Source organism: Diceros bicornis, chromosome 9 (genome assembly GCF_020826845.1).
Source record: "Diceros bicornis minor isolate mBicDic1 chromosome 9, mDicBic1.mat.cur, whole genome shotgun sequence".
Classification (NCBI taxonomy): Eukaryota; Metazoa; Chordata; class Mammalia; order Perissodactyla; family Rhinocerotidae; genus Diceros; species Diceros bicornis.
Window position 1 is genome coordinate 27951105 of NC_080748.1, and position 22252 is coordinate 27973356.

Sequence of the window (22252 nt, forward strand, 5' to 3'; positions counted from 1 at the left end):
AAATCCCAAATAAACGACCTTAAACTACACCTAACAGAATTAGTAAAAGAACAAACATAGCCCAAAGTCAGCAGAAGGAGGGAAATAATAAAAATTATAGCAGAAATAAATGAAATTTAAACCAAAAAAACAGTAGAAAGGATCAATGAAACAAAGAACTGGTTCTTTGAGAAGAAAAACAAAATTGACAAACCCTTAGCCAGACTCACTAAGAAAAAAAGAGAGAAGACTTAAATTCAAAATGATAGAGAAGAAATTACAATGGATACCACAGAAATATAAAGGATTATAAGAGAATACTATGAAAAACTATATGCCAACAAATTGGACAATCTAGAAGAAATGGATCAATTCTTAGACTCATACAACCTCCCAAAACTGAATCAAGAAGAAATAGAGAATCTGAATAGACCAATCACAAGTAAAGAGATTGAAACAGTAATCAAAAACCTCCAAAAAAATAAAAGTTCAGGACCAGATGGCTTCTCTGGAGAATTTTAACAAACATTCAACGAAGATTTAACACCTATCCTTCTCAAACTATTCCAAAAAATAGAGGAAGATGGAACAGTTCCTAACACATTCTACATGGCCAACATCACCAAAGCCAAACAAGGACAATACAAAAAAGGAAAATTACAGGCCAATATCATTGATGAACATAGATGCAAAAATCCTCAACAAAATATTGGCAAACTGAATACAGCAATACACTAAAAAGATCATACACCATGATTACGTGGGATTTATACCAGGGACACAGGGATGGTTCAACATCCGCAAATCAATAAATGTGACACCACATTAACAAAATGAGGAATAAAAACCATATGATCATCTCAATAGATGCAGAGAAAGCATTTGACAAGATCCAACATCCATTTATGATAAAAAAATCTCAATAAAATGGGTATAGAAGGAAAGTACCTCAACATAATAAAGGCCATATATGACAAACCCACAGCCAACATCATACTCAATGGGGAAAACCTAAAAATCATCTCTCTGAGAACAGGAACAAGACAAGGGTACCTACTCTTGCCACTCTTATTCAACATAGTACTAGAAGTTTTGGTCACAGCAATTAGGTAAGAAAAAGGAATAAAAGGAATACAAATAGGCAATGAAGTGAAACTCTTGCTGTTTGCAGAGGACATGATTTTATATATAAAAAACCCTAAAGAATCTATTGGAAAAGTATTAGAAATAATCGACAACTACAGCAAAGTTGCAGGGTACAAAATCAACTTATAAAAATCAGTTGCATTTGTATACTTCATTAACAAGCTAATAGAAAGAAAACTCAAGAATACAATCCCATTTACAATCACAACAAAAAGAATAAAACATCTAGGAATAAACTTAACCAAGGAGGTGAAAGACCTATACAATGAAAACTATAAGACATTATTGAAAGAAATCAGTGATGACATAAAGAAATGGAAAGATATCCCATGCACATGGATTGGAAGAATAAACATAGTTAAAATGTCCATACTACCTAAAGCAATCTACAGATTCAACACAATCCCAATCAGAATCCCAACAACATTCTTCATGGAAATAGAACAAAGAATCCTAAAATTCATATGGGACAACAAAAGACCCCAAATAGCTAAAGCAATCCTGAGAAAAAAGAACAAAGCTGGAGGCATCACAATCCCTGACTTCAAAATATACTACAAAGCAATAGTAATCAAAATAGCATGGTACTGGTACAAAAACAGACACACAGATCAATGGAACAGAATCGAAAGCCCAGAAATAAAAACACACATCTACAGACAGCTAATCTTCGACAAAGGAGCTAAGAACATACAATGGAGAAAGGAAAGTCTCTTCAATAAATCGTGCTGGGAAAACTGGACAGCCACAGGCAAAAGAATGAAAGTAGACCATTATCTGTCACCATACACAAAAAATTAACTCAGAATGGATCAAAGACTTGATGGTAAGACCTGAAACTATAAAACTCCTGGAAGAAAATATAGGCAGTACACTCTTTGACATAGGTCTTAGACGGATCTTTTCAAATTCTATGTCTACTTGGACAAGGGAAACAAAAGAAAAAATAAACAAGTGGGACTTCATCAGACTAAAGAGCTTCTACAAGGCAAAGGAAACCAGAATCAAAATGAAAAGACAACCCACCAGCTGGGAGAAAATATTTGCAAATCATATATCCAACAAGGGGTTAATCTCCATAATATATAAAGAGCTCACACAACTGAACAACAAAAAAACAAACAACCCAATCAAAAAATGGGCAGAAGATAGGAACAGACATTTTTCCAAGGAAGATATACAGATGGCCAATAGGCACGTGAAAAGATATTCAACATCACTAATCACCAGGGAATGCAAATCAAAACTACACTAAGATATCACTTTACACCTGTGAGAATGGCTATAATCACTAAGACAAAAAATAACAAATGTTGGAGAGGTTGTGGAGAAAAGGGAATGCTCATTCACTGCTGGTAGGAATGCAAACTGGCACAGCCTCTATGGAAAACAGTAGGGAGATTCCTCAAAAAATTAAAAATAGAAATACCTTATGATCCAGGTATCCCACTACTGGGTATTTATCCAAAGAACTTGAAATCAACAATCCAAAGAGGCTTATGCACTCCTATGTTCATTGCAGCATTATTCACTATAGCCAAGAAGTGGAAGCAACCCAAGTGTCTATTGATCGATGATTGGATAAAGAAGATGTGGTATATGCATACAACAGAATACTACTCAGCCATAAAAAAGACAAAATCATCCCATTTGCAACAACATGGATGGACCTACCTGGAGGGTATTATATTAAGCAAAATAAGCCAGATGGAGAAAGACAAACACCACACGATTTCACTTTTATGTGGAAGATAAACTAACACACGGTCAGAGAGAACAGTTTGGTGGTTACCAGGAGGAAGGCAGTTGAGGGGTGGGCACAAGGGGTGAAGGGTCGCATTTCTATAGTGACTGACAAATAATAATGTACAACTGAAATTTCACAATGTTATAAACTATTATGACATCAATTAAAAAAAAACAAAAAATCTCCTGGAACTAATAAGTGATTACATCCAGGTTGCTTGATACAAGGTTAACATACAAAAGTCAATCTCTTTCCTATATACCAGCTTTGAACAAGTGGAATTTGAAATTAAAAACATAATACAATTTACATTAGCATCCAAAAAAATGAAATACTTAGGAATAAATCTAACAAAATATGTACATGATCTTTTTGAGGAAAACTCTGATGAACAAAGTCAAAGAAGAAATAAATAAATGGAGAGATATTCCATGTTCATGGCTAGACAGACTCAATATCGTCAAGATATCAGTTCTTCCCAACTTAATCTATAGATTCAGTGCAATCCCAATCAAAACCCCAGCAAGTTTTTTGTAGATATCAACAAAAGTATTCTAAAGTTTATATGAAGAGGCAAAAGACCCAGAATAGCCAACACAATATTGAAGCAGAAGAATAAAGTTGGAGGACTGACACTATCCGACTTCAAGACTTACTATAAAGCTACAGTAATGAAGACAGTGTAGTGCTGGCAAAAGAACAGAGATCAGTGGACTAGAATCAACTGATTTTTGATAAAGTAGCAAAAGCAACAAAATGAAGCAGAGAGTCTTTTCAACAAATGGTGCTGGAACAGCTGGACATTCGCATGCAAAAAAATGAATCTAAACACGGACCTTACACTTCTTACAAAAATTAACTCAAAATGGATTACAGACTTAAATGTAAAATGCAAAACTATAAAACTCCTAGAAGATAACATAAGAGAAAACCTAGATGACCTTGGGTATGGCGATGACTTCTTAGATACAATACCAAAGACACAATCTATGAAAGAAAGAATTGATAAACTGGACTTCATTAAAATTAAAACTTCTGCTCTGTGAAAGACAAAGTCAAGAGAAGGATAAGACAAACCACAGACTAGGAGAAAATATTTGCAAAAGACACATGTGATAAAGGACTGTTATCCAAAATATACAAACAACTCTTAAAACTCAACAGTAAGAAAACAAACAACCTGATTAAAAAATAGGCCAAAGACCTTAACAGACACCTCACCAAAGAAGATATACAGATGGCAAATAAGCATACGAAAGAATGCTCCACATTATATGTCATCAGGGAAAGGCAAATTAAAACAACAATAAGATACCACTATATATTTATTAGAACGGCCAAAATCCAGAACACTGACAATACCAAATGCCGATGAGGATGTGGAGCGACAGGAACTCTCATTCATCGCTAGTGGGAATGCAAAATGGCACAATCACTGTGGAAGACAGTTTGGTGGTTTCTTACAAAACTAAATATACTCATCATATGATACAGCAATCACACTCTTTGGCATTTACCCAAAGGAGTTGAAAACTATGTCCACACAAAAATCTGTACACAGATGTTTACAGCAGCTTCATTCATAATTGCTACAACTTGGAAGCAACCGAGACATCCTTGAGGAGGTGAATGGATAAACAAACTGTGGTGCATCCAGACAATGAAATCTTATTCAATGCTAAAAAGAAATGAGCTATCAAGCCATGAAAGACATGGAGGAACCTTAAATGCATATTGCTAAGAGAAAATAGCGAATCTGAAAAGACTATATACTGTATGATTCCAACTATGTGACATTCTGGAAAAGGCAAAACTATGGTTAAAAAAAAAATCAGTGGTTGCCAGGGGTTGGGGAGAGGGGAGAAATGAATAGGTGGAGCACAGAGGATTTATAGGGCAGTGAAAATACCCTATGATACCATAATGATGGATATATGTCATTATATATTTTTCCAAACCCATAAAACGTACCTCAAAACTGAACGGTAATATAAACTATGGACTTTGGGTGATTATGATGTGTCAATGTAGGTTCATCAGTTATGACAAATGTACCTCTCTGGTGAAGAATGTTGATAATGGGGGAGGCTATGCATGTGCAGGGGGTATATGGGACTTCTCTGTACCTTTCCCTCAATTTTTCTGTGAACCTGAAGTTGCTCTAAAAAAAATAAAGTCTTAATAAAAAAATGCAAAAAAAAAATGACCTTTTCCCCTTAAGTCTTTAATTCATATGGAACTGATGTTTGTATATTGTGTCCCCTCAGAGCTGGACAGACTCTCCCTTGAGTATCCTTTTCAAGGTCCAGACTTGGTTGAGGGTGGAGTGGGGTGGTTAGGAGAGGTAAGGAAGGACAAATACTATAAAGCCCTATTTGGCCAGAGGTTAAGCCCAAGTCTAGCTATAAAGCTGGTGTTTTAATTTTCATCTGTTTGATTGCTGTGTCTGTTTCTCAGCTGAATCCAAAATTGGAAAGGAATCACATACTATATGATTCCATTTATATGAAATGACCAGAATACATGAATCCCTAAAAACAAAGTCGATTAGTGGTTGCCTGGGGCTGGGGGTAGAGGAGAATGAGGAGGACTACAAATGGGTAAGAGATTTCTTTTTGAGATGATGGAAATGTTCTGAAATTAGATCGTAGTGATGGTTGCACAACTCTGTGAATATGCTAAAATTCTACACTTTAAAGTAAATTCTACACTTTAAAAGGGCAAATTTGTGATATATAAATGATATCTCAATAAAGCTGTTACAAAATTGAAAATGAGATAGGGATATTATTTATTGATATAAAACACTTGTTCAAAAATACATATATGGGCTGGCCCCATGGCTTAGCGGTTAAGTGCGTGCACTCCGCTACTGGCGGCCCGGGTTTGGATCCCGGGCGTGCACCAATGCACCGCTTCTCCAGCCATGCTGAGGCCGCGTCCCACATACAGCAACTAGAAGGATGTGCAGCTATGACATACAACTATCTACTGGGGCTTTGGGGGAAAAAATAAATAAATAAAAAAATTAAGAAAAAAACATATAAAACATAAACTTGTAGTTCAATGAATAGTCATAAAGCAAGCATACATTCAACCAAGGCAATAAATAAAACACTGCCAGCAAAGCAGAAGCCTTCCTCTTGTCCCCTCCTAATCACGACCCCTCCTTCCGATCTCAGGACTTCTAACCACAGCACCTCTTCCTTTTCCTTAGTGATCTAGAACAAGAAATCCTGGATACAAGCCCTTTGTTGACTATAAGTGGCAAATATCTCCTATTCCATGGCTTGCCTTTGAACTCTGTTAATGGTGTCTTTTGATGAACAGATGTTCTTAATTTTAACATAGATAAATTAATCCATCTTTTTATGGTGCGTGCTTTTTTGTGTCCCTTCCCTAACAACAGAGAATTATTAACTGACCCCCTCAAAAAGTGTTATTGAATACATATTCTTTAATCAGATCCATATATATTTTTCTTTCCTTTTTCCCCTTCACTTTTTTCCTGATAAATTTTTAAGAAGAAAGATGGAGTGGATATGTATTTTTTTCCAGATTGCAAATAAAAAATTTACTACTTGAATAAAATAAAGCTAATTCAGAACACAGAAAATAAAGATATTTGCATAGAAATTATTCTCATAAAGATCTTTATATTTCCTGATTTTTCAGGGTAATCAAATCATTGCTATTACCAAGATAACTTTACTTATTCAATTTACCTAGAATCCAAACAGGAAGATAACATAGCTAATATTTTAAAATCATATTGTATAGCAATAACAATGTTCAAAATTATGCGCCTAAGGAATTGCAAGATCTCTCAAAGATTACATTACATTAAAAATATCTGTGTCAATATGCAAATAATAAAGCTTTGAAGATTAGTAATTCATTTATGGTAGCTGTGATGACTCTTAGTTAGATTATTCAAATAAACAGAACATTTCCCTTCTCGGACCAATCTGAGCAAATGTGGCTTTACTCTAAAAAGAATATATAATAAATATATATCCTTATAATCTGGCCATAGATCCATTTATATTAATTATATGTATTTTTCCTTTCTAACTGCTCAAGAAGCATTGCTTTGGTATAGAAGAGAATTGTTGTTTACTGTTTCCTATAAATTTATTTTATAAATTCAATTTGTACATAATTATTTGTATTAAACTGCAGATTCTATAGGGCTAATTATTAACCAGCACTTTCTATCACACCTAGCATACAGTAGATACACAAATGTTTGAGAACGAATTGAATAGCAAAAATCTAACTTGCAAAAAGAATATGCCCCATCTATGACCACAACAATTTTCAACACCTGACCATTGAAATTCACTAAGTGTTCTTTCTTCTTAGGAACAAAGTGAACCTCAATAAAGGACTTGTAAATACTTACTCTCTCTGCTTTCAGGCTCATTTTGTTCAAGAACACAAGTTCCTGATGGATTCAGCTGCCACTGTAAAGGGCAAAAACATTATTTATATGTTTAAGAAGGATTTAATAAAAAACATTTCAGCACCCTACTTTCAAATATCAAAACAACTTTAAAAAATGTAAGAAAAACGAGTTAGTATGTCCATACCAACAAAGCCCTAATAACAACCCTGAATGAATGATATGATTTCTGGTATCAGAATCAATATTCTTAGAGAAGGAAGGAACTTCAAAGATCCTTTACCTTCATTTTACAGGTAGGGAAGTGGAAGACCAGAAAAGTGTAGCAAATTGCCCAAGGTTACACACTAACTAAAGGCAGCGACAGAATCAAAACCTGGGTCTGCCCATGTCCAATACTATAGAATTTCCACCACATCATAGTCTATCTCCAGGTCCTACAGAATCTTATATTAAAGAATGAAAGTATGACCAAGATTACCTTGCCTTTTTTTTTTTTTTTGTGAGGAAGATCAGCACTGAGCTAACATCTGACGCCAATCCTCCTCTTTTTGCTGAGGAAGATTGGCCCTGAGCTAACATCCGTGCCCATCTTCCTCTACTTTATATGAGATGCCGTCACAGCATGGCCTGACAAGCAGTATGTCAGTGCACGCCCGGGATCCGAACTGGCGAACCCCGGGCCACCACAGCGGAGCGCAGGCACCTAACCACTTGCGCCACTGCGCAGGCCCCCGTACCTTGCCTTTTAATAGTTATACAGTATATACTACTACTTATATCATATCATATTATATATATCATATCATATCATATATCATGTCATATCACATCTCCTTTGATTAAAGTTTTCTGTCTCAACCATTCGTAAATAAATAGGGAAGCCTGAATATTCTCAGATATTGCAGAGAAGCCTGGAGCAGCACATAAGAAAAACTGAGTGTAATCAGGATCTCACAGCATAGTCCCTCCTTTCTTACTTGGCTAGAAATCCCTGCCATCAGAATCCCTAATGACTTGACCAAAAAGGCCCGACCGGGGCACTATCTTCAGAGAGACGTGATTGAGTGTGCAGGACCTGGAGCCTCTTCCATCAGCATCAGTTAGTTCCTCAGATAAACTAGCTGAGCTCATGGACCTTGAGGGGGGATGAGATACAAGACAAACATTTTACCGCATGTAAAAAAAGTCCTTGGAGAGGGAAGACATCTAGAACTAGTTGGTCACCTATAGAAATGGGATGGTTAGGGTTAGCACAAGGAAAAAAAGGACTTATAAGGGATAGGACGCTATATATATGAAAAATTTTTAAAAAGGCATGTTTCAAAACATGTCAAACCACTAAAGTCTATTAATTTGGTTAAAGTAAAAACCAACAACCCTGAATTTACATTTAAGGATATTCATAAAAAGACTATTTCTAACTGTAAAAACTTAGAAGCAACCTAGGTGTCAAACAACGGGAATGGTTAAATAAGCTATGTCTATAGGTTGGAATATTGTGCAATTATTAAAAATTATTTTTAAAGAATTTTCAGTGAGAGAAAACACAGCAACATGTTAACAGTGGCATCTATGAGTTGTGGGATAATACTCGTTTTTTTTTTTTTTCCTAGTTCTCTACAATGAACATCTATTACTTTTGTAATCGAAATTAAAAAAGTAATACAACCTAGTAGAGAAAAATCCACACATATTAAATAGAAAAAATAAGAGTTTTACTCTGGACATGTATATACACTGGCAAAATCTATTCTTGAAAATACTGTTTCCCAGCCCTAGTCTAGTTTGCAACAACCCTACAGAACAGAACTGCTTATCTCAAGGTCTGTGGTAATACCTCAAAGAGAAAAGCAAAAAGTTTTCAAACAAAATTAATTTCAATTTGCTTTAATTTTAAACAAAACATCAAGTTTATTGACACTACTATTTATTGATATATTATTATATCATATTATATATACTACTTTTGACAGTCTAAAAGTATAATCATTGCTTAAATTCAAATTTAAAACAAATAGTAGTTCATATTGGTTACTGGTATTTACAAAACTGGGTGTTTATGCACCCTTATGTTCATCGCAGCATTATTCACTATAGCCATATGTGGAAGCAACCCAAGTGCCCATCAATGGATGCATGGATAAAGATGTAGTATATATATACATACATATACACACGGAATACTACTCAGCCATAAAAAAGACAAAATCACGCCATTTATGACAACATGGGTGGACCATGAGAGTATTATGCTAAGTGAAATAAGTCAGATAGAGAAAGACAAAGACCATATGATTTCACTCATATGTGGAAGATAAACAAACACATAGATAAGGAAAACAGATTGGTGGTTATCAGAGGGGAATGGGTGGGGGGAGGGCAAAAGGAGTAAAGGGGCACATATGTATGGTGATGGATGGAAACTAGACTTTTGGTGGTAAAAACAATGCTATACAGAAGCTGAAATATAATGTACATCTGAAATTTACACAATGTTATAAACCAATGTGACCTCAATAAAATAATTAAAAAGAAAAAAACTAGGTGTTTAGCTAACTAGGTACTTTAAATTACTGCATAATATTTCAAGCCAGGTCAGATGAGGGAAAGGAGGGGAGGGTAGAGAGCTCCTCTTCTTCTGAAGGACTACAGAGAAAGACCATGTGTACCTGAGTGAGGGTACCCCTGGGTGTGTCTTGGCCCAACAGGTACCTCCATATCCCATCTCTCCCCAGGGGCCTTCACTCCCTTTGTCCTCCTGTCTCCTTCTGCTTCTCTTGCCCTATCTTATATTCTTCTGATCTCTTCATTCTCTTAACAACTGAAAAGCTACTAAAATCCACCAGTAAGCAAGATACTTCAGAATTTACTTAACCCGTCACTCACAGTCCTGAAGAGCTAGGTCACTTCGTCTTTATGAAGAGAATTTGAAAAATCTCTCTCTTCCTACTCTTTAGGAGGAATGAAGAGACAGAAAACAAAAAAGCTGGAGATTTCTCTTTGCCTGGCTGGATGTAAGCTTTTGTTTCGTTTTACAGAAGAGGCATCTTTCCCATCTCTCCCTTCTTTCAGTGCCCCCCTTTTAAAACTGTGATATGCTTTAAATAAAACAACTGGAAATAAAAAACCAAAATTACATGACAAAAATAAAAAAGGTAAAAATTGATGACACTTCATACACACATATAAACTAGATAGTATGTTATATTTTTAAGATTTTAAATATATTTATATATTTGCATAAATATCTATTAGGTGTCTGATAGGTTCCAGGCACCCGGACTGAAACAGGAATGTAAAGTTGAAATTTATAAACAGTTCTATTATATGCCTTTTGTACCCACTACAAATTCTAGTATATAAATGCTACATTAAATGCCGAGATTATCATTAAAAAGCAATATATGATTCTGGACAGGATCCTTTTGCTATACAGAACATTATTGGGACAGTTGGTGAACCTTGATTGTAATCTGTGGATTAATGGCAGTAATGTATCAATGATAATTTCCTAAGTTTTTTGGTTGTATTATGGTTATGTAGGAGAATATACTGTTTGAGGAAATATACAATAAAGTATTTATTATACCAGAGAGATCTGGTACCATGTCAATAACTTACTCTCAAATGTTTCTGGAAAAGAAAAGTTCTTTGTAGCATTTTTGTAACTTTGAGATTGCTTCTAAAAAGTTTTTTAAAAACCTAAATAGTAAAAAAGTATAAAGAGTTAAAGTTCTGGGTTTTCCATGAACTACCTCAGTACTTTTTTTGAAATATCAAATCCCTTCTATTTTTTTCTGATTTTTCTCATAAAAAATGTGTGGTGCGCACGTGTGTGCATGTGTATATATGTGTGTGTGTCTTTCTGTCTTTTGGGTAATCTTAAACTATTTTCACCTCTATTGATCACTCTAAGCCAGAAGCAAGGGTGAGGAAGAGGTGGGTCAGGGATTTTCTCTTATTAGCCACCAGATGGCACCAAAGGGCCCACTAATTCAGGATCTGTACGGTCAATGCTCAACTCTCTCTATAGAGGTCTACATTCATAAGGCAGGGATCCTAAGCTGAACATTTGTAATTAGGTAAATGCTTGCACATAAAAATAAATTCAATGATAATAGTTTGTTGAAACTCTATAAAAGGGTGGGAATCTAATTTAAAATATGCAGCAGGGTACCTAACAACAAAATATACACTATACTTGAAAAAATGTGTATCTACTTACTGTAAATTTGCTAACACCCTCGAGTTCCCCAAATCTCATGTAAGAGATGTCTGCCTTCTTTTTTCCAACGTCTACATCCCCTGCATAGATTTGTTTTATGCCTGCTCCTTTAATTAAAGGTACACATTCATCACATGGGCACTTTGTCACAAAAATCATACTTCTTTCTTCTGGTTTTATTTCTTGACACCTAAAATAAATTTATAAAATATTAGGAAAATAGTTTCTGAAAGGATACGTTACATTTTGGAGAAATCTTTAAACACCTAAAACAGCTGCTTTAAAAATAGATTTACAACATTATAAACAATAATAATCAAACCTTATTCTTGCTGAATTAGTGAATGTTCAAAATATATAAACTCATAAAACATTAAAATACAACCTGAACATGACAATTACCATAACTAAAATTCATTTATTTATTCTGAGCAATTTGGCAAGATGTTCAGTATTAGAGTAAAAAGCAAATGAATACAGAAAGAGACAGACACCGAAAAAAAGATGGAGGGAGAGAGACAAGAGAACAATGGTTTCCAAGTAGGTAAGAACCTCTTTATAATGACAGAATTAGGGGCTGGAACTAACACCCTCCTTAAGAATTTACCATGTGTGACTAGACATTAACTCATGTTAATGTTAATGAGTTAGCCAGAGATTTGGGTAGCCAAAAGATTTACCCCTTATCTGGTACCCAATGGATATTTAATAAATGCTTACTAAATTGATAAACTAATATTAAAGTTCTGTTTTGAGTTATAGTTCCATTACCTCCTCCCTAAGACAGGATAATTTTATTTAACAAACGTTTGGATTTGACAGATTCATAACTCCATACAGAATAAAGCAAGTAAATCTATAATGAAGAGCACAAGGAAAAGAACACAAGAGTTATTTGCTGGCGGTGGATTAGGACTAAGGAACACTCTCACCTAAGGCTACAGTGGTTGTACTTCCTGCTTCCATGGTTTACATGGCTCTCAGCCAGCTGTCATATAGCCGCCAGCCTTCCATATCCATCTTCCTCGTTCTGTTTGCCTGGACTAAGGCAACAGAATTTTATGCATCTAGTCTGTTCATACAATATACTTGCAAAAGTGATCCGTAGTGTGGCTCTGTCAATGCCACTCCCCCTTCCCACTGCCTACTAAATGAAGTCTAAACTCAAAGTCCTCCCTTGTCCAGTCCCAACCTATTCCCACAGGCTCCACGGTCCAGCCTAACTGGAACACTCATGTGCCCAAACACACAATGCATGTTCCTACTTCAGACCACTGCTATGTCTGAAGCAAGATGGCTTCCCCTCAAGCAAGCATCTCCAGGTAAGCCCCAGTCCTACCAAACCTTTAAAGCTCACCTCAAATGCCACTTCCTCCAGAAAGCTTTTCCCTCCCACTCCCCCTTCATCCACAGCAGCCCCCGAATTTCCACAGCACTTTGTGTCGGCCTTTCCCACACAACCGATCACATTAGACTGAACGCAGTCTTATATCCTCAACTGCATTATGAGCTCCTCAAGGACAGGAGCCATGTCTTTTTCAGCTTCCAGTCCTCCACGATCACTCCCTTAATGGCATATGCAGAGAAATGTTTGTGGAAATGATCTAAATTACCATTAGAAGGAAGTAATGCCAGTTATAATCTCTAACAAAAACCATGTTAAAGCAATTTGTTTCATAATAAAATCTATATATTCATAAATATGTGTGCTCTAGATTTAGAAAACAAAGGAGATCTTACAATCCAGAAATACACAAGACCCTAAGGACAAACTTCAAGCAGTTTTATATTGGAGAGAGAAGGAAGGAAGGAAAAAAAAGACTTGCTCAATAAATCTGAAGGCCTGGAGGATCTCTGACAATGGCCTCAGTTCAGGCTGCAAGGACCAAGCTTCACCAAGTTATACTTCTGAAAAGAATATTTCTTGGAATTTTAAAAAAGGAAATAAATTACAACTAAAAGCAAACTAATTTCAACTAACCCTTGCTACATTTTAAAGACAATACAAGCAAATGAATTTCATACCTAAATGTCAAGGCATTCTGTTCAGCATGTACGATGTATCTGAATTTCCTTATTTCTCTGTCTTTCTGTTTGTCGTCCATGTGTGGGAAGTCAGCATACTCAGATCCAGCAGGAAACGCATTATAACCGCATCCTACGAAGTACATCGCACCTGTTCCATCACAGTTTCGCTACAAAAGTGAGCAAACCAATGAAGCTTAGTTTTCAACATTCTGAAGAGGCACCTTGCCAGGGATTTTTAAAGCCTACCATCATACTTTGCATAAGGAATTCAATTTTCTATGACAAACTGAGCCATCAAAACAAGACAATATTAGATCTTCCTACTGCAGTGTGGTCTTGTCAGAAGTAAATTTCAAGGCTGACCATCTCTAATATATTATCTCATGGCAGTCCTTGGTTTTAGCAGTTAATTAAATACCAGCTTGTTTAATTCACAAAATGTTTCACTTGATTCAGACATCTCTCCCCAAATAGGTTATAAGATCCTGGAAAAAAGAAACCATATTTTATACTTCTTTTCTATCCCTTAAAGTACACTTACTAGAGTGTTCCATACAAAGCAGGTACTCAGTAAATGATTGTTAATTTCTTATACGCTCTGTGCTGTGCAACTGGTTAGCAAGCCAGAAGTTTTAAAAATATTTTGAACAGACAATTTCTGTCCTTGGGCTAAAAACGTGCTATTGCGATATAGCTGGGAAATTAAAAATGTACTTTCCTTTAATCTTCAATATTTATTGAACCTTGATTGTATGTATATATTATCACGAAACTTCTTACTTCAGTGACTCCTTTTTATTTCTCCTGGTCAACGCATATTAAGTGTTAATATGAATGCTTTATCAATTATTAGAATGAAATATTTTATAAATCATAAGTGTTTATAATAGTTTGGAATATGCTATAAACCTCACTAAATTTCAATCTATTACAATTACTCATGTGACAGTTTTCAACAGACTCGTTACTGTAGCAGCTTGATAAAAATTGTTATGGTGAGCCAACAAAAGCTTACAAATAAAATATTCTGTCGGGCCGGCCCCGTGGCTTAGCGGTTAAGTGCACGTGCTCTGCTACTGGCCGCCCAGGTTTGGATCCTGGGCGCACACCGACGCACCGCTTCTCCGGCCATGCTGAGGCTGCGTTTCACATACAGCAACTAGAAGGATGTGCAACTATGACATACAACTATCTACTGGGGCTTTGGGGGAAAAAAAGGAGGAGGATTGGCAATAGATGTTAGCTCAGGGCCAGTCTTCCTCAGCAAAAAGAGGAGGATAGCATGGATGTTAGCTCAGGGCTGATCTTCCTCACCAAAAAAAAAAAAAATTCTCTCATTAATAATAAATTATTCTTGAGCATTTACTAAATGTCAAACATTATGCTGAGTCTTATATGTATTATTTCATTTAATCAATCCTCACAACAACCCAGAGAGTAGTACTATTATTATTTTAAATAACTTGTCCAGGGTCACAAAGCTAGTAAGTAATAGCCTGAATTCAAGCCCAGGTTGCTTGACTCCAAACCCATGCCTTTCCCCTTTACCATGCTGCCTACACTATAGATAACTGGAACCTTAAATTCTTCACAAAGTGGCTGAAACCACATGTTAAGCCAAAAGCTGCTGAGCATTCATATAAACACAAATGAGGGTTCCGACCATAGGCCAGGCATAGTGCTGGTGCTGGGAATACGGCTGTAAACAAGACAGAGAATCCCTGCCCTCACGAACCTTCCAAGCTGGAGATGATAAGAAACTGGACACAATTTTAACTGTGATGAGTGTCACAAATGAGTTGTACAGCACGCTGTGGGAGTCTGGGGCAGAGGAATCTAGTCTAGTAGGTATTAACAGTTGCGGTAGAGATAAGTAGAGTCAAAAGTGATTTTGAGGGTGGAATTCATAGCACTTGATGATTGATTGTATGTGTGGAGTAACAGGGAATGGGATGGTGACCACTGAGGAAAGAATAGGTTAGCAGGGAGGATACTGGATCTATTGGCTAGCTTGAACTTGAGGGGCTTATGAAACATCCAGGCCAAGAATCAAATTGCTTGCTGTAAAGTCTATTCAAGCAAAACTTAGGCTCCCTACTATCTTTCAGTCAGCCACATAGTTACCAAGTATCTCTTGATTCCATCCTCTCCTGACCCACTCCCATAACTCTAAGCCCTCATCATCTCTTTTTTATTAATCTCCCTATTTCCTGTCTAGCCCCACTTCATTTTTTTTATAATCTAAATTGGATCAAATCATTTTCCCACTTAAAATGTTCTTGGATTGCACTGTCCAATACAGTAGCCACTAGCCACACGTGGTTAGTCCAAATTGAGAGGTGCTATAAGTGTAAAATACACACAAGATTTTGAAGACTTAACACTCCTCCAAAATGCAGAATATTTTGTTAATAACCTTTTATATTGATTACATGTTGAAATGATATTTCTGGACATATTAGATTAAATAAAATATATTCTTAAAATTAATTCACTTTAATTTTTTTTAATGTAGCTCCTAGAGAATTTAAAATTATGTACGTGGCTTGCCTTTTATTTCTACTGGTTATCACTGTTCTGGGGTATCCCACTGTCTAAAGGATAAGTCCAAACTCTCTACATGGCATAGAAAGTTCTTCATGGTCCAGTCCAATTTTTTGCCACTACTTTACACAGGACTCAGGATTCCAACATGCCAAATCATTTGCATTTTCCCACATTCTCACCCCCTATGTTTGCATGTTATCCTCCTAGTCCTATGAACTTGCTCTGCCTGGTGAATTCCTACTCATTCTTCAAGACTAAGAGCATCCTACCTCCTCCAAGAACATTTTATTTGTTTCTCCAAGCAGAGCAAAGGTTCCTCATCTATTGCTTCACAAAAGCTTTCATGGTATTGTATTATGAGACTTATATACCAGTCTCTTTTTCACTTCTCTGTCTCCACGACTAGACTATAGAAGGCCATGAAGGGCAGAAAATGTGGTTTTTAACTCCCTATTGTTCACTGTGACACAGTGCCTACTCTGTAGAAGGTGTTTAACAAATCCTTGCTAAATGAAGGACTCTATCTAGAAAATTGTTGAAGGAATGAGCAGATGTCTATAAAATTTAATAAATGCACCAACAAAAATATTAATCCCAAGGGATCGATAAAATGTAATACATTTAAGATTGAACTATATTTAAACAAAATCAAGGTTAAATGTTTAAAGAATTATTTTCATACTTACAGATTTCCCTTCTGCCCAAATGACTGCTCCAACTCCTGTTTTATGATCCTCTGAAAGATACATGGCATGGAACTCAGTAAAAATCAATAATCTGCTAGTTTCAGAAATACGTTTTTCCAAAAATAACAAAAACATATTTATTGGAACATACTTCACAAATGTAGCAGCAATCCTTGACATCTTCACTAATTACAGAAAAGTGTCAAAATAAATACTTTTAAGCATGGAATATGGACGCTAGGTACTAAATAACTAGACAGTGTTACTACCAACCCAGGCACACACAATCTACGTATATGTGGAGATCATTAAAATGGCAGTGCCTACAGTCAGGTCACTTCAAAGCTGTAACCAGAACTGAATGTAATTTATTGATTCTCCACCAACAAGACAGTTTCTAAATGACTATTTCTAATAGATGATGAAATTGATTAAGAAAGAAGTATAATCAAGGGTAAGGGGTGACTGGGCACATGTGTATGGTATCAGATGGAAATTAGTCTTTGGGTAGTGAACACGATGTAGACTACACAGAAATCGAAATAGAATGATGTACACCTGAAATTTACGTAATGTTATAAACCAATGTTACTTCAATTAGAAAAAAAGAAAAGTTTCTGAACTAATGAGTTTAGTGTATAACCGTTCACAATAATCAAATCTGTCTTCTCCTAGCATTTTTTACACTCTAATCATGGAAAATACATTTTATGGAAATATTCTCGCTAAAAAAAAATGTTCAAACTTATAATACAAACATAGACAAATCTTTATGGGCTTGCATATATATATACTGCTGGAAAGCGCATGAAAGGGATTTTGATTTAAACAAAATGTTGTCCTTTCCCTGACCCTCACAGTTTATCCTGAGGGGAAAAAGAATGCCAAGTTAGTGACATGATGCTCATTTTTAAATCGAGTGGCAGAAATTATAAACATAAGATTATAATTTCCCTGCAAAACCAAAACCTCTGCAACAAGTAAAGCTGTACTTCTTGAAACCATTAATCAGAAACAGAAAATAAAAAACCAAAATGAAATTCTACATATTAAGCACTGACTTTTTCTTTCTACTAATACTAAGGGTGAGTTTCAAATTTCTAAGACAATTATACACTAATTATGAAAACCATAGTATTTATCAAAATTTTAATAAGGGACTAAAATAATTAAGTAGGTACATTTACACAGAGAAAGTAACAACCATCTGTGAACTGACTCCAGGGCTTTTTCATATTGGTGAGAATTAAGTTCACCTGTGGCTTCACTTTACAATTTACTAAAAATTAATCCTTCCAATGATAACATATTTAAGTACCTATTTTTCTAGTAAAAGTACAAATAAACTTTATTCCACCTATGCAGTAAAAATTAGGATGCTTTATAAATAAGTTAATTTTTAAAAGTTATCAGGGCCTGCCTGGTGGCATAGTGGTTAAGTGCAAAAGTGCACGCACTCCGCTTCGGTCGTCCAGGGTTCGCAGGTTCGGATCCCTGGCAGATCCCAAGCGCGCACCAATGCACTGCTTGTCAAGCCATGCTTTGGCAGCATCCCATATAAAGTAGAGGAAGATGGGCATGGATGTTAGCCCTGGGCCAATCTTCCTCAGCAAAAAAAGGAGGATTGGCATCAGATGTTAGCTCAGGGCTAATCTTCCTCACCAAAAAAAAAAAAAAGTTATGATACTATAATGAAATTCCCCATCTTCAATTCAAGTAAGCTTAGGTTTTCAAAATTGTATCACAAAGCATTTGTATAATTTAAGTAATTCTACCCACTATTTCATTTTTATCCTAAAGGTAAAGCAGATAAAATTTCCTTTTCTAGATGAGAAAACAGGCAAAGAAATTAAGTGACCAAAATTTAGCCCTTCAGACCCAACCTACTTGCCTTTCCTCTACCCTTCCTTTTTTTTTTTTTTCAGTGAGGAAGATTGGCCCTGAGCTAACTAACCTGTTGCCAATCTTCTCCCTTTTTTTTTTTTTTGCTTCAGGAAGACTGGCCCTGAACTAACATCTGTACCAATCTTCCTCTATTTTGTATGTGGGTCTCCACCACAACATTGCTTGATTAGTGGTGTAGGTCCCCACCTAGGATCCGAAACCGGAAACCTGGGCAGCGGAAATGGAGCACATGAACTTAACCACTACACCACTGGGCCAGCCCCTACCCCTCCCTTTAACGTTAAGAATTTTGTAACAAAGATTTCCCTTTACTGAATGTTTTAGAGTGGTGTGGTAAACAGAAGGCCCTATATTCATGAAACTTGTAGTCTGACGTGAGAGGAAGACAGGAATAATGAAACACATCAGTAAGCCTGTGCTGTGCTACGAAGGAAATGAACACAAAGCTGAGGAATGGAGTGTTCATGAGGGCTTATTCTACAGAGTGGAGATTGACAGGAAAGGGATATTGATGTAAACAAAATTTTGTTCCTTCCAAGATCTTCAGAATATAACATGAGAAGGAAAGAATATAATTACGGCTTTATGCTCATTTCTAAGGCAACTGGCAGAAGTTATAAACACATGATTATATTTGCCTGCAAAACACAATGTTTAAAATTGTACTTAATACCTGCATAAATCTGAAACAAAAAATAAAAAACTGAAATAGAAGTTGTTCATATTAAGAGTGTACTTTTCCTACCATCGACCCTAAGTATTTTTCATGTTATATTTTTTTAGTCCAAGCAGCCACTTTTTCTGTTTCAGCCTGGGGACAGACTAAACTTTGTCAGGAAGGAAAAAACTGTGATTTTCCATCAGTATGCACCTCTGCTGCCTAGCTAAGGTGAGGTACACCAAGAGAATATTCTTTTCTATGTGTCATTTAAAATCAGAATAAAATTCCATCCATGTTAGATGGAGTAGATTTCACACAGCTCCAAGGTTGGATGACAGATGAGGTAATATCTCAAAAATCTTTTCATGTCTGTAATTTGTACAGAAATTGCTCCCCATGATCTGGTCACTCACAGAGTTTTCTTTGTATACCCTTGAAGGAAAGGTCAACTTACAATCACTGAGCCAAATTCCTGAGACTCTTTGATCACTAAAAGTCAGAGAACTCTTTATCCTATGGTTCTGGAACACAGGCATGGTTATTTTGGCTTTCAATTCTGTAGTCATGTCAGGGTTTGTCCAGGTGTGGTCCACAGACCACTTGCATCAGAATCACTTGGTGCTTGTTAAAAAGGCAGACTCCTGGCTCCCATGGAAATCCCCTGAATCAACCTCTCCAAGGAGGCTGGCAGGGCTCAGGAGTCTGCCTTTCTCAAGAGCAGCCCCTCTGATTCGCAGGCATACTGAAAGTTGAGAACTACCAAGTTACGATTTGAAACAGTTAACTTTCTTAGCTACTCCAACCTACTTTCATCATCAACACTGTGGTTCAGGAGGAAGGCATAATCCTCAGCTTTAGAAAATGTATAGGTCTAATGAGAAAACAGGACCCAAGAAGAGATAAAAAATTACATTTAAACCAGGTAGATAAGATGTAATGTCCTCCTAACTCTTTTTTCCCCCTAGAGTCTAAATAAATTTTGTTACTTTTTGCTACCTCAAAGTATCCTAGAAACATACTTTTAATGACATCTCCGTGGAGCCTCTTTATTCATCATTCAGAAAGCAATTACCAAGCACTTTCAATTACTTTTAGAACTCTATTGTTAGAGCTTTTGGAGTTCATTTTAATCATATGTACATTTTTAAATGAAATAGTTTAATGGAATGATTTTCTTCACCTATAAATTAGAGTGAAATAATGTCATCAAAGCAAACTGAATAGTGTGAAATTAAAAGTCTGAGTTAGTAGAAGCCCACTCCATCATGGGGATATCTACCTTGCTGGATTGGCCTCAATCTTACATGAGATACGTATATAAATCGCCTAGCTCTGTGCCTGACACAGAGTAGGTGCTCAATAAATTGTTATTTTTATTATTTATCATCAATGAAGAATACAGGTCCAGAATTCCTTATCTGAAACCCTTTATATCAAGTTTTTTTGACAGCTTGATGCACTTATTTTGTGGCCACATCTCATCAAATGTTTAGTGCAAATATTCATACATTTTACTCCATATGTATAAATTTATTTGATTACAAGGTACTGCTCCAGACCCCCGGGAGTGCTGCGTAACATACAGTATATGCACCATATTACCTTTCTAAAATCTGAAAAATTCTGAATTCCTTTTCATCTGGCTCCAAGAGTTTGGGTAATGGATTGTGGATCATTTATCTTTGGATATAAAAAGATTCCCTTTATCCACTCAACACACTGCTTAGTGCTAAGGAAAAAGTGACGATGAAGGCCTGGTCTCTTCCCTGGAAGAGCTCACAGTGCAGTGGATGCATGACAGAGTTGCATCGTATTCAGGATTTGGGTTCCAGACAAAAAAGTCACAAACAGTCAAAAAATTAACCTTGAAAAATCTTTTCAATTGCCCATCAAGTGCAGAAGCATGGCTTTATATGCAAAACTCTGCACAGAAATAGTGGATAAATTTATAATTAGAGTATCTAATAAAGAATATATATGCAAATTTATATCTATACATTACTGCATCTTTCAACACTGGAATCATACATGGTATGATGAGGGTTCTCCTATGAGAAGCCAGAGGTACAGAGATGAAGTAAAAGAACAGCAGATTCACATCTCTCAGCTTCAGCTCACTCTGGAAACCGCTGAAACCTAATTAGCATAGGGGAATTAGGGAATTACAGCTGTAACAGCTGTTCCCATTTATGTTTCTGTCCTTCCAGAATGGTTTAGACAAAAGTTCTTTACAACGCTGGTTTTGGCAAAGAGGCTAATGGATAGCCCATGACACAAGATAATTACGGTAAATCAGACTTTTACACAATACAGTTGTTTGGCATCATATAGCTTGCGCCAGTAATAGAATCAAATTCTTTAACAAGAATTGAGTGATTATTAACCTGCTGAATGTCAGAATCCCTTGCATAACTTTAAAAACTCATAAGTCTAGGCCACACCCTTAGGGACTTGGTTTATCAGGACTGGGTTGGAATTTGAGCATTTGAACTTTTAATAAAAATTTCAATGGTGTTTCTGATATGCTGCCAGTGAAGAACTTCCATTCTTCCAAAATTACTTTGACCTGTGGTCACTGTTTAGAATATACTGCAGACCAGGGACATTTGTGTGGACCTTTTCTGAAGATTTTCTCTCTTCTCCTTATTTCTTGGCATAAGTTTAAAAAATCCTACTATAGTCCACTCACCAAATCTTACTCTATTGCTCCTCTTGCTTTATTTTCCTATTTCAAAGCTGCATTTAAAAAAAAAAAGTGATCATGATTCTACTTTGAAATATCTTACGTCTCACAAGATGTAAAAACACTCTATAATTGGAAATACAGATGCCATCTTTTATCACAATAAACAAAACTCCCAGGTAATATTTTCCTTTTTCACATATATACTCATGCACAACTTAATAAAGTAAAAATGTT

The 22252-nt window shown here is 36.0% G+C and overlaps 1 protein-coding gene across 3 annotated transcripts in view; it reads right to left on the reverse strand.

Annotated features, from left to right (window-relative positions):
• Positions 1–22252, reverse strand: part of CDADC1 (cytidine and dCMP deaminase domain containing 1) — an 83009-nt gene that overhangs the window by 36984 nt on the left and 23773 nt on the right. For all 3 annotated transcript variants that reach the window (XM_058548142.1, XM_058548141.1, XM_058548143.1), the window contains 4 exons: positions 16767–16816; positions 13531–13700; positions 11506–11695; positions 7278–7338 (listed from right to left, as the gene is read on the reverse strand). In XM_058548142.1, coding sequence (XP_058404125.1) covers positions 7278–7338; positions 11506–11695; positions 13531–13700; positions 16767–16816 — 471 coding nt within the window. The remainder of the gene's footprint in view (positions 1–7277; positions 7339–11505; positions 11696–13530; positions 13701–16766; positions 16817–22252) is intronic.